Source organism: Candoia aspera, chromosome 3 (assembly GCF_035149785.1).
Source record: "Candoia aspera isolate rCanAsp1 chromosome 3, rCanAsp1.hap2, whole genome shotgun sequence".
Lineage (NCBI taxonomy): Eukaryota > Metazoa > Chordata > Lepidosauria > Squamata > Boidae > Candoia > Candoia aspera.
Window position 1 is genome coordinate 206,757,244 of NC_086155.1, and position 14,208 is coordinate 206,771,451.

The window sequence follows — 14,208 nt, forward strand, 5'->3', positions numbered from 1 at the left end:
CTTTGTGTAGGTGCATGCGTGGCACAACAATGCTTTTGTCATTTGACACATTCCCCCATGGATGTATCTGACCTCTCCTACTTGGGATGGAGAGGCTGACAGGGTTTAAGTCAACCAGCAGGCACTTGGAAAGTTGGATCCAGGTTTCCACAGTATCAATCTGACATTTAGATCCATACGCCGTATCTTTTAGATATTGCCTGAATACAGAACATTATTTTGCTTAATGTTCCACCAGAAACCTGTCTCTTCTTTGCATTTCCCTATGGCATGGAATCCACACTTGGGGTCATGTGCCAGGTAGCACCTTCCGCATAGTGGATAAGGCCAAGAAAAAGAAGTGGATAGCACAAAGACAAAAATAACACTTGTTTTCAAATTATCAAAGTGCATTTCCTTACCCATTTCCGGGTTAGAGAACAGAACAGGGCTTCAAGGAGCTATTAAGTTTGATCTCAGCACTTGTATCTGGTTCAGATATAGTGCAGTTTGACTGCACAGCAGTTGAACTTGAAACCTTGTTGAAGGATGCAGAGCATCTTGTTTCTGGTGGAACTTCAGGTGGATCAGTTCTGCTTACCCAACGCCAGATGATTGGAAGTAGATTTGGCAAGGCATTCTACAGAGAGGTCTTCTGGAGCTGGGCTTCCTTGTCTGTTGCAAACATTGTGTTGCAGCAAAGGCATTTGAGACATCACCATTCAAACTTCAGATCAGTAGCCTTTAAGCTTGAAAATGCATCTTGAGGATTTCCCAAGGTCAACCAGTCCACCTGAGGTTTCATTCCTGGAATCAACTCAAAACCTACTGGAAAGTTTGTTCTGAAAGTGATTCCAGAGCCATTGGTTGTATTTAGGTCAGGTTGACCTAAAACTCTGCCATGTTGCACTTAATGCGATAGCTACACCAGCACACATGCAACAATTCTAATATTAATTTACAAATTCCTTCATATTAAATGGGGAGGCAAGAGGAATGGGAACTGAGGCAGACTTTAGTGTGCAGATTAAAACTGGGTCAACCAGCAAACCCCACTACCAGCCATTATTTCCAGCTCTAGAATTGCTTTATGGGCATTGCTATCATATTAAAACATAATAAAGATTTTTAAATTAAATCCTGCTCTAGCTGGTTATCGACTGTGCTGAATGGACGCTGAAAATGCAAAAAAGGAAAATGGAGGGTGATGTTTTTTTGTTTCTCTCCCCCTGCCCCTCCCCCTCCCTTTATGTTAATTTCTTTGATGGCTTGTGGAAGAGTTTTAAAGATGTGTTCTTTGATGTGGAATGGGCTTGTTGATGTCAATAGCCATTTGAAATGCATTACCTGTTGAGCATACAGAGTTGCCTGGAGGGTTGAGAGCTGTGTCATCTCTGGTCATTTAACTGGTTAACTTCAGCCTGTCATTTTTTCAAACTGTGTTGGAAAGTAAGAAGTGAGTAAATTTGGCAGCAATGTGCAAGAGGTGTAAATATACATGGCACCAAACTTGACATAATGCCTTTCCATTTCCTTCCTTTTCTCCCCATGTCCTGACCATTGCTGCCCATTCTTTGCCATCCTCCTTTATGACTCAATGCTTAACCTTCTGATCAAATTGACTTCTGTTTAGGCCAAACTCAAGTTGCACCTCCCAATTTCAGCAGCAAGTTGAGTTCTGGGCAGAAGCTAATGGTGGTCACCATTCGACTTCTCCAGTGTAAACATCAGTTGGTGGCTCCTTGGCAGCTGCCAGGTAGAATCTGCCTGGGACTGCAAAGATGACCAGGAAGAAAAGTAGTTTTGCTCCCTTTTTGGCACCCTTATATCCCCTCCAAAATCAAGCCAGCTCTGTTCAACCTGGAACCTTTAGCTTCTTATGTTTGTTCCCCAGAAGAATCACAACACAGTAGTAGAGCAGGCTCACCTAGGGCCAAGAAAATATTGCAGATCTTGGAACCCTCTAAAACAATGTTTCTCAACCTTGGCAACTTGAAGATGTGTGGACTTCGACTCTGGGGAAGGAATTTGTAGTCCCTTGATCATTTTCAGGTATCAAAGCCATACCTTCAGAACATGGGAGTAACCACCGAATGCAGCATTGTGCGGTCACAATTTTTATATTCTGGTTTGGCTGGCCAATACTTTCCAACATGGTTCTGTCCAGGGCCACTGACTTTGACACAGCCCCAACCTCTTTGGGCAAGGGGGAAAGGGGGTGTGGCTAGAGGTTTCCTGCACCTGGTATGTTAAAGTTGAGAGTGTTAACCCTTCCCGGTCCTGTTATTTTGTTTCTCTCTCTCTTTCTCTCTCTCTCTCTCTTTCAAGCTTATGGTGTCTGGGTTGGGGTTATCATTTTGTTCAACTTTTCTTCTTCTGTTCTTTTTGTTGAATATCCTTCTTCCTGTTCTTTGCTCCTTCCTTCCTTCTCCTACCCCCCTTTTGTTTGTGTTCACGAGCAAAGTGTTTTGTTTCGTTTCAGTCTTTTAATTTTAATTGCAGTCAGATGGCAGTGCCCCTTTACGGCATCACGCTCAAATGTTCCAAGTGTGGAGTGGTGTCTTCTGCTGACGTTTCGGCCACAGCCACCAGTAATGCCATGTTAGTTCCTCTAATTTCAACTTCCTTTCTTTTTTCCTTTTTATGAATATGAACATTTATTGGTTTGAGTTATAGGTCTCCTCTTTCACGCTGCTTTCCACATCTGATCTTATTTCCTCCTGCCTCCTAGTTCTTCTTGTTCTTTCCTTGGCTCACATTCAGGTGACAAATTTCTTAAAATCTATCCCTTCTTTTGAGAAGGGTGGACTCCCTCCCACACCTGCAGCTCAAAGTCCTGGACCTTTTTCAAGATAAAATGGTTAAACAGCTGTACTAAACATTCCAGCTTGGCTGCTGGCTTTTACAGACAGAGCTGTCTTTGATAAGAAATTTGATATTAATGCTGAGGGTCTAGTGAGATTCATTTTATTTACTCTTGTATCTGCCACATTCCGCTAAGCCAGGCAGATGTGTTAGATTAAACTATGCCTATCATACCCGGGCTGCAAATACCTAGAGAACTTTTAGGTGGCCACAAACCATTTGCTAACTTTAGTGTTCCTCTGGATATTTTCAGTCCATATATCACATGTCTACCTAAGCTGTAATGGTTTTGTTGCACTTTGGCTTAATTAGAATGACCGCCTCTGTGCTGCAAAAGTCCAGAAAACCACTAGAGGGCACAAAGAAGTAGAATGGCCTCCCTCTGTTTGCTTCCATCTGGTAGCCATCTAGTGGTCATCCAGATTTTTGTAGCCAAAGTAGGATAGTTTAACTAATGCAGATGGGGGGAGAGATGTACTTTAAGACTTGCAAGATTCTGTCAATGTAGCTTTACAATAAAGTAGAATTGATTCATCTGGTTTTGATTCCTATCTGGTTTACCCTGCGAGGCCAACATCTATCTTGCAACCCTGAAAGTACATCTATCCCCACCCCTTGTCTCCTTTACAGTCCAAGAAACTAGGGAGGATCCCTTCTGAGTCTCTTGCCCTGCCCACTATCCAGCTGAGGGCTATGCTGTCTCTCATCTGACCATTTGTCCTGACTTAAGCAAAAAACCATGCTGAGACAAGGAATTAGTCTCTAGTGTTTATTATCTGCTCTAGTAGACAGAAAATCATACCAAACTGAAGGAGCGAGGGGAACCCAGACAGATAAACCCCCAAACTCAAGGCAGCTTTCTTTGAAGGACAGTTCAAAGCCTCTAAACTATGCATGCGTTTTCCCCCCTGGATAGGGGCCCCATCCTGCTCACCATCAGTACTCATGACACCATTCCCTAGGCAGCGTCTCCTGGCCCAGTCTCCCAAGGTCTTTCCCACATACCTTCACATTATATGGGGAGCGGGAATGACAAGATATCAATCTTTTCATGAATGAATAATTAATACACTCAGTGGTATGTAAATAACTCCTTAAATTCTTGCCAAGCCATTTCTTCCTTAGTTGAGAAGTTGGACCTTCTTAAATAAAGGGGAGAAGTTCTCATAATCTACAGCATTTCTAAAACAATGACAGAGAGTTGGATCTATAAGTGGGCAGCTGAATGAGCCCCCTATCCCAAGAAAGTCAGTTGCCTTTAAGGCAGAATGAAATGCTTTGCTGGAGACCCATTCATCTTCCCATATAAAAAGGAGATGATTGCTTCCCTCCTCCTGTCCTTTTTCATTTTTTTAAAATAAATACTCTTCGTGCTGACCCCCCAAACTTCTCTTACATCATGCACTTTTTTCCAAATCTGTCCATGTTCTAGATGTCCTGCTCTAGGTGATCCAAATTACCCATTCTTAAGGATTTGGGATTCCGTTGCCTGGGCCCTCCCTCCTTGAGAGTCAGAGCTGGTCCCTATACCTGATTGCAACGTATATCCTTCTTTAGGGGCTACGCAACTCTAAATGGCCATTTTTCAAGTGATTCGCAGGGGTTAAATGTGAACTCCCAGAACTCCCTTACACCCCATCTGTTCCTGTGCCCTACTAGAGAATCCCCCAGCCCATCCTCCCACCCCCAGTAAGACGCCAAAACCTGGAGGTTGGCTGTGCTTTCTCACGTACTTTCTGTTCTCCACCTTTTGGCTCAATCTTGCAGCTGTTTCCCATCTCCTGCCTGAAACATCTCCCTTTTCTGTTGAGTGCCATCTGATGAATCACAGGTCTGTGTTTTGCTTGATTCTTGCTCTGAACCAGCAGTGCCTGCAGGGTGTGGACCAAAAAGCCAAGATGGCAGCCACAGCAGTGTGTTCGAAGCTCTGCCCATTTTTTATTTGTAACATCTTTTTTACCACTCCCTGCAGGCCACCCCTGTTGAGAGCACTCAAGCCTTTGCTTGCTGCATGTCCTTCTGCCACACACTTGGCACTTCTTCTCAGAAGCCATCTACTAAATGTATATATACAATATATACAGGTAATCCTCGCTTAACAACCATTTGTTTAGTGACTGTTCAGACATACAACGGTGCTGAAAATCCAGCTTACGACCAGTCCTTACACTTACGATCATCACAGCGTCCCTGCAGTCACACGATCACGATTTGGGCACTTGGCAACCAGTTTGCATTTATGACCATCACAGCATTCCATGGTCACATGATTGCCATTTTCAACCTTCCCAGCCGGCTTCTGGCAAACAAAATCAGAGGGGAACTGTGTGATTCATTTAACAACCACATGATTTGCTTAACACCCGCAGTGATTTGCTTAACAACCACCGCAAAAAAGGTTGTAAAATTGGGTTGGATTCACTTAATGACCACTTTGCTTACCAACCGAAATTCTGGTCCCAATTGTGGTCGTTAAGTGAGGACTATCTGTATTCTGTTCTCTTTCTATTTGACACCAGCTCCTCCTCCTCTTTCCATGTCAGCTTTAAAGCTTTCCCAAAACCTTCTATGTCCTGCCCTTGATTCTGTCTCTGTAACCCATCCTTTTCCTGTCATCTCCTTCCTTCTGTCTCATGTCAACTCCTATTTTCTTTTCCCTTTTTCCCTTCCTCTATTTCCATTTCTAGCCCCATTCTGTAGAACCACATATATTTGTTATTTGTGAATTCGCAGTTCTTCAAGCTGGAAGATCCTAGCTGTTCTGACATTTTCCCACTTCCTGTCCCAAACATATCTGGGGGGGAAGACCTATGATTTAACTTTGAAACAGCTGTCCTGTTCTTGACCTGTCCAATATAACAAGCCAGCCAGGAGATGGCCCTTATTTCATCTGAACTGAGCTGTCCCTTCACTCTTTTCCAGCACTGATCCTTGCTGCTGATGAGGAGAAAACTGGCTTGGCCATCTAAACACAAACCAAATTATGCGCGCCAATCAAATTCCTCAGTATTATTCATTACTGGAGTTAAGCATGGATTGCTGGTCTCAGGAAGTGAGAAAGAAAGTTAACTAGAATATGAAATATCCCAGTTTCTGTTATCTCACCCAAATCCGTTGGTCCTAATGACTGATCTTCTAGGCAAATAACTGATGTGTTTCCTTGCATGAAATATATCCCCTGCTATGGTGTCATCAGTGTTTGACCTTCTCCTCCCCTCACCCCATAAGTCATTTCTGTTCCTTCTTTGACTGAGATGAGATCTCTTTTGCCCTCCCTGTGTTTGTCCTTAAGCTGGTTTTACTGATGTCATGTTGTGGGGAATAGATCATGGCTGAAAGAGGAGGTGGTGGCAGATAGTGGAATCCAAGTAAAAGGTGGAATGCAGACTTTGATTTTGTGTGTGTATACTGGATTTACTACTTGGTTTTAAAATGTGATATTTTTCCAGAGCTTGACCTGTTAGTCCAAAACAATTCTGCACACCCACCCACACACACTCACAATCACTAGAACTATCTTTGTCCAGGTGGCCTCCACCTACCAGTGAACTACTAAATAGTCTATAAAGAATGTGTAAGATGTACAACCTCCCCATTCTTAGCTGAAATATGACATTTATTTTTTTTTGTTTCCGTATGAATTCAAGCAAGATTATGTGTCAGTCTTTCCAAATGGGATACAGTATTTAACAAAGTACTGAGAACCTATCAGAGCTTGGATTTCTAAGGGGTGTCTTGGCATGCAGGAATGGCTAAGAGTGCTTGCACCCAAACACATACACCCCAATTTTATTCCATGTTGCTTTGTGCTCATGTAGTAGAACCCATGTCGTAATCATTCATGCAAATCTAATTGGGCTCATAAACTCCAGAAATAGAAGTCCGATCTATATGCCCATTTCTTTGCTGGCTAAGCAAATTTAATTCAGTTTTACTGATATTTCTATCTGTCCTTATCTAAGGAGATGTCAGTGTCATGGAAGATCTAACACACCTTTGGGGTTACACTAACACACAAATGGTAAGCCCATCGTTTGAGCTGCATGGATATAAAATATTCATTCAGTAACACCAAATAAATTTTCAGTGGGCTTACAATTGGGGGAAAACACTAACAAGTTATCTGATATTAGTCTACCCTCTTCTTAGAATAGCTAAACTAGTTATAGATTCTGAGGATGTTTGCACTTATTCTAAGTAGTTTATTTTTGGGGTCTCCACTAGCAACTTAAGGCAATGTTTCTCAACCTCAGCAATGTTAAGATATGTGGAGTTCAACTCCCAGAAGTTGGGATACCTTAAAGTTGCCAAGGTTGAGAAACACTGCCTTAAGGTGATCTTAACTCTTAATTAATATTTAATTTAAGCCATATCAGCTTAGAGTGAAGAAGTCACTTAAGATAGGAATAGCCAGATAAATAATAGGGGCCTTGGTGACATGAAGTCAAGATGGCATGATTGACATCTTGCCTCTTTTTTACATTTGTCGCAGATAGGAGGCTCTTGAGAAACGATGTGTGGCTTCAGCCAACCACTGTGTGGTTGTGGCTGCTGTGTGGACTTTTCTGACACACACACACACACACACACACACAGATGCCCCTGAGCAAAACCCAGCTTTCTGGAAAGTTGAAGAAAGATAAAAGCAGGATTCTGTCTGTCTGTCTGTCTGTCTCTCTCTCTCTCTCTCTCTTTCTCTCTCTGCATCCATTCCTCCTGAGCCTCGAGAAATAACCCCAGCATTTCTTTCATTTTTCTTCATCCTAAGCTAGAAAAAAGTGGATCTAAGCATGGGTGGAGAGTGCATTAGATTAGGCATAATTGAGAGATGCTAGTCCTACTTGTTGTGTTTGTTTCTTCCCTTCTGCCTTGTAATTCTATTTGATTGTAGCTTGGAAGCCACCTGGAATCATTCTGCCTGTACCTCCTATTACTCCTCTTTGATAGTCTGGTGGGATGCACTCAAGCCAGCCAATGCAGCATTAGAAGTGGGCTTGTCTAGAAGCCAAGAGATGTTTCTTTCCCTTCTTTTTTTTTTTTTTTGCCCCCTCTCAGGGCATCCCTCTGGAGCTCTTGCGTAGTCCTGCCTCTGCTGGCCCTCACCTGGATGTCAGCAGTTCTGGCCATCACCGACCGTCGCTCAGCTCTCTTCCAGATCCTGTTTGCAGTTTTTGACTCCTTGGAGGGCTTTGTCATTGTGATGGTCCACTGCATTCTCAGAAGAGAGGTGGGCATTTGAGCATGGATGGTTGCAGAGAATCTTTATGTGTTTAGGGGGATATTTCCTTATTCCTGTGGAAGTAGGAGAAAGTTGCTGGATGGGGGAGAATGTTATTCTTTATATAAGAGTCTAATTCCCTTCCCTCTTTTGGTTCTGTTGGGATGGGCCATGTTTGGTGGCCAAGGGATGCATTTAACATTTGGGGGAGGTGAGTGAGCATAAATTAGATGATGTGGGTGAGAGCAGATTCTTTAGACCAGTGTTTCTCAACCTTGGCAACTTTAAGATATCCTAAACTTACTAAGCTAAATGTTCCCACCTCCAAAAGAGAAGAAACTGTGACACCAGGTTTCAGGAATCATGACCAGAGGGGCATCAGGGGTACTGAACAGCCACATGTCACCCTGGGCCACAGGCTGCCCACCCTTAAATAACAGGAAGAATTCAGTTATTTTTCTGTGTATACTAAAATGACCATTTTCCAGAGATCAGAGTCCATGCTTGCTATAGATAAAGGGATTGAAATCCAACATATCTGGAGGACATTAGGAGAAGAGGAAGGTGTTTGAACTTTTTTTTTAATTCTCCTTCCTACGTTGAGCCATGTCAGTTCTCTCTTGAGAGCTAAGCAGTTGAATCAGTGTTATGGTCTGATTGGACATTAACATCCAGTGGCCTCCTTATCTGGAGTTGAGTAATACCTTTCCTGAGCAGGGAGTGATACTTCTGTGTTTACTCTTGCCCCAATATGGTAATAACAACAACTAAAAAACCAGCAAGGGCACGTTCTACCTTCCTCTCCATCTCCAACCACTGAAAGCTGACATCATTGTTCTCATGAACCTTACAAGATTCACAGGAAAGAGCAGTCTTTTAAAATTCTTCAGGTAACTTGTGGGCAGAAAAGTTGAATGGATGATTTCTCTGAATAGGTTCCAGGGAAGGAGAGTCATCCCATGATTTCTCAAAAGCTGCTTTTTGGAGATAGTAAACTTAGCATGTCCAGATATGTTGAATTTCTGACCAGCATGGATTAATACAGTATTTCAAATGTTTATGCTACACTGAAGCTTTTAATTCTCTCTCTCTGTCTCTCTCTCTCTCTATCTCTCTATCTATCTATCTATCTATCTATCTATCTATCTATCTATCTCTATCTATCTCTATCTCTATCTCTATCTCTATCTCTATCTCTATCTCTAATTTTCATGCATACATACATACACATACCCATATTGTGATTTCAGTGTATTGTACGCCATCCTTGGAGAGCTCCATGTTGAAGGGCTGCATGCATCTTTTTAAGATATAATAATAAATACAACTATTTTATTTACCTTTTTTAAAAAACTTGTGATATGGTGATGAAGATGATAATGATAAGGAAAAAGAAGAAAATGATAAAATGTATGAGTTGGAACAGCCCTCCAACAAGGGGAAATTCACTTCCATTTTAGGCAGATAGTTCCACTGCTTAACTAATCTTAACAGCTATGATTAACTTTTCCTTTCAGTTTCTTTAATGGCTAGCTTTAATGACTGTGCAGTTGCCAAAAGCTGAGCTCATTAGCTACCAATCCCATATTTTACTGAGTGCAAGACTTTAAACTGATTCTGCCTAATGCAACAACCTTTTCTAGGTGCAGGATGCTGTGAAATGCCGAGTTGTGGATCGTCAAGAAGAAGGAAATGGCGATTCTGGGGGGTCATTCCAGAACGGCCATGCCCAGCTTATGGTACGTGAAAAATGCCTTGAAGGATACGACTGATGTAGCTTTTGTGGCTCCAGTGAACCCAAGATGGTGCAGAGCAGAGGCTGTGAATGTCTTCTTTGGCCACGTATGACTCCTTCTACTGGGGAAAAAAACACATTCTTTTATCTTGTTTTGGTTGCTGTTCATCGTAAAAGGTATTTGGTTAGGCTTTATTACCATCAAACAGACCCATAAAAAGACTTTTAAAGAAAGTCAGGACTACAAGAACATAAGGGGCTGGATCAGGCCCCAAGTTCATCTAGTCCAGGATTATGCTGTCATACAATGGCAAGTAGACACATTCAGGAACTTCTCAAAAGAGAGAGGAGGGTGATCTCCCTTATTCATTGTTGATCCCAAAAGTCAAGTAGGCCTTGATAGCTCTCAACTTCATAAATGTATTTAATCCTTTTGAAAGAAACATCCGCATTGGTACTCAGACATTATTGCATCTGGAGGCTGCAGATTCCCTGTGTACCAATAACAACCATTAATCAATATAAGTCACAATCCACCACCATTTCCAAATGTGATGAATGAGAGTTGTCAAATGTTTTTTGTTAGCGCCAACATTCCTCAAGTGCATTCTTCAAGCCATGTTCTCCAGAGCTCTTGACCATGCTGGCCCAGGTTGATGGGAGTTGTAGCCTGATGTATCTGGAGGGTACCTGCTTGAAGAAAGACTGCATTAGTGGAATTCAAATAACCAGGGGCTCCATCTGATAGAAGGACATCTTCTTGGATCTTCTGGAACATAGAGCCCATTGATCTCACCTGCCTTGACTGAAAATGTTTCACAAGTTCAGTTAGATGATTGCTTTGCTTCTTTCGCCTTCTCTCTTGACTGCTTTTGTAAAACTCAGCTTTTCATGGCATTTAAACTTGATGCCCCATGCTTGAAAAGAGCATTTATCATGAGAGATCTCTTCTCCCAATTTTCCAGGAGAAACAGTGAGGTGAGAAGCCATTTTCCCAGGGACAAAACTTGGGCTTCCTCAACTTTTTTTTTAGTAAGATGAACCAACGTGCTTTCAGTGACGACACAGAAGGTGAAACCTGACACTATCTTCTTAACGGTGCAACTTCATCGGCATTCAGGAAAAAGTCCTGATCATTCATATTCTTTAGGATTCACCTGCATAAATTAGATATGCACTAAAATACCCACAGTGAGGTTCCACTGAATGCAGATGATCCTCTACTGCTTCATTACATTCTGTGCAATGAACATGCCTAATTATTTTTTTGCATCTCTTTCCAGCTCTGCCCACCCATTCCTTCCACCCACAAACATGTGCACAAATAAGTATTTTGGTACTGATTTCACCAGCCAGCCAGGGGGAAAAAAAAAAAAAAACAGACCAAGCATTAAGAGGTTTTAGCATAACTATGTATTTGACATCCTACCTCTAACCAACTTTCTGGGTGACCAGGGGTTTGTTACAGCTGTCATTTGCTTTTCAGCTCCATAGGGTTGAAAAGCTGGAATTTCAAAATCTTGCCCTTTTATAGCCACCTTCTCCTTTCCACATTGCTGATCACATCTTCCCTCTGCTTTCTCTGTCTTCCAGACTGATTTTGAGAAAGACGTGGACATGGCTTGTAGATCAGGTGAGCACCTAACAGGTGAGACATCAACAAGTGACCTGGTTTGGGAATTGAACTTGATTTTTATTCACCCATTTCCTAATTGTGCTGAACTGTATTGCCTGTGAGTCTGTATGTCTGAACTGTCCCTTATTTGTCCCACTTCCTGGAGATCTTTGAGGTCCTCCTGCTTCCTGAAGCCTGGCTTTCCATTGTGTACTTTCCTCTAAGATGAGGAAGGCCTTCCCAGGCTGAAAAAGGTAAAGTTGAGTCCAGCTCACCTTCAATTATGACCTGTAATCAATCATGCACTTTTTGTGGCAACAATAGGAAGTGTTTTTTTCTATTTCTTTCTTGTTGCTGTTGTTGTTTTATAACCAGTCAAGTCCTGGAGTTTTCCCCATTCAAGTTCTACTCAGATCTGACCTTACTTAGCTTTATTGAGATCATCAAATTTTAATTAGGTCTTACCACTAGAGAGAGCTCTCTCAGATTACAATCACGCGATTCACATCTCTCCAGTCTGGGATGTATACCCTAGCCACTAAAGGTTGTAGAAGGCTGGTTTCTGAGATAGCTAAAGCCCAACGTGAATTTTGTTGGGCACTTCTTTGAAATGCCTTACCAAAGAGGCACAAGGTCTGGCATGAACTTGAATTAGACAAAGTAGAGGTAGCCATCCTAACATCTGAATAAGTCTTGCCGGCTAATATCTCACTCCACAAGTAAGGAATTATGATCTATGCTATGGAACATACGAAGTACCACCTCGAGCATTTTTGCAGCTGAAATGAAATTTATTTGGGAAATGCTAATATTCCAGTATACATATTAGTCCCTCTGCACTTTGCTTGGAAATGCAGACCTGAGTTCTTCCCTGTTCCTTGTGCACTGATTTCCATGCTTGATGTTCAGATTCTCCGAACGGTCTAAGTTGCTGCCTCTGAGCTTTATGGGCCTTGTGGATTAACCACAGCCCTTTGTGGCCCAGACACACACTCGGGTCTGCAAGAAATGAGAAGCTTCTCATCTTTACGTCTTTCCTCTGGAAACAGCCAGAAAGGCTGTGCTGAGAGCTGGCAACCTGCTTCCAGTTTGTGACAGTGCTGTGCACTGATGCTGAGCAGATGGTCTGTGGGAATGACCTTGGGAGACAGGTGGGAGAGCTGCAGACTGGGCAACTGGCAGGGAAAAGGTATCTCAGCCCATAGAAGGAAAGAGGTGTGGGAAGCATCTCAGAAGGGACCCTCCCTAGTTTGCCAGAGAGTAAAAGAAGAGGAGGGAAGAAATGCTTTCAGGCTAGCAAGATTGATGTGAGTCCTTCAAGGTAGTCCAGGCAAGAAGCACCAACCATGAGTACTAACACTATCTTTATTGTAAGATTACAGTAACAGAATCTTGCTAGTCTGAAAGCATTTCTCAGAAGGGACCTAAGGAGGGTCCCATATGAGATGCTTCCCACATCCCTTTTCTTCCTGTGGGCTGAGATACCTTTTGCATGACAGTTGTCCAGTCTGCAGCTCTTCCTCCTGTCTCCCAAGGTCCTTCCCACATCACATTATGATGGGTTGGGAACTGCATTCCACCATTCCCTTTAAATGAAAACAGTTTATTGCAGTCCCACTCTGACTCCTTATTTTCAAGAGGAAGTTTGAGGAACTCTGAATTGTTCTTGCTTCCTCTCCTGCCTTCAGGGGCCATCCACCAATCAAATATGCTAATCTCAGGTTTGCAATTCTTTTCTCTTCTCCAACTTTGTCTTCTTCGCTTTTCTTTTTCTGTCTTTCCATTCTACACATCTCTGGTTCTCCTCCTCCTTTCCTTGTGAGTGCTTTTCTAAAGCTGAGCTGGATTTTTGCAAAATACATTTCTTCTAAAAAATAAAATGCTATTTTTCTTTCTTTCTTTTTTCCTATCCCTAACTCCCCACCTGTCCGAAAAAGGTTTGGTGGCCACCGCCAATTTTCTCCCACAGAGCCCAGAATGATACTAAATGCAGGCCATTATGAAAGGCAGAAACCTGTATTTTATTTTATTTTTATTTTATTATCATTTTTGTTGGGATTGCATAAAATGTCAGGAAAGCAAGGTGGGTGCATCTGCAAGTCTTAAGGTAAATGTTCAGGGGTGTCCCTGAGGGAGGGGGCAAAAATGTCAAGATGGTGGCCAACGTAGCATGGCCATGACTTCAGTCTTGAATTTTCTGACCCTTCTGGACCATTTAAGTCCACCATCAGGCAGAGAAACTCCCTGGGAGAGTGGGTCAGGCACTCTCTCTCAGTCCAGTCTACCGGAAAAGGCTGTTGTCACTGAAGATCTCCTGAATTCCTGGAAGAGAAGGCAAACTATAAATCCAACTGACGATGAAACAGAAATGCCAAAGATTCTAATTTCAGCTCAATCTATCAACCTTATTGCTAGCAAAAGATAGGGCCCAAGTTGAAAAGAAATAGAAAACAGCCAGCTGTAATTTTATCCAACCATTTTTCAGAAATGAATAACATAAAGCAGGAGAAAGAAGTTTGCTTTTGCACGTCAGAATATTTAAGATGTGTAAGACCCTTCCTCTTCCTTGAATGCAGCTTTCAAATGTACTGTATTACTAGGTATTAGACTGTCTGATTCCAGAATGTCCCATGGATTCATGAACTTTCCAAGTACTCTTTTAACATGCCTATTTTCTCCAAATAACTGACCCCTCCCCCTGATGAAATAGCCAAAACAGTTGTGCTTTTTATTGATTGATTTACTTACTTATCTGTTTGATTTCTATAGCCGCCCATCTCAGCAAGTGACTCTGGG

General features: G+C 42.3%; 1 protein-coding gene across 1 annotated transcript in view; it reads left to right on the top strand.

Moving 5' to 3' along the window:
• Positions 1-14,208, top strand: part of ADGRB1 (adhesion G protein-coupled receptor B1) — a 236,052-nt gene that overhangs the window by 201,011 nt on the left and 20,833 nt on the right. Inside the window, exons 24-27 of the mRNA XM_063299720.1 lie at positions 2,482-2,580; positions 7,900-8,071; positions 9,706-9,801; positions 11,391-11,445. Coding sequence (XP_063155790.1) covers positions 2,482-2,580; positions 7,900-8,071; positions 9,706-9,801; positions 11,391-11,445 — 422 coding nt within the window. The remainder of the gene's footprint in view (positions 1-2,481; positions 2,581-7,899; positions 8,072-9,705; positions 9,802-11,390; positions 11,446-14,208) is intronic.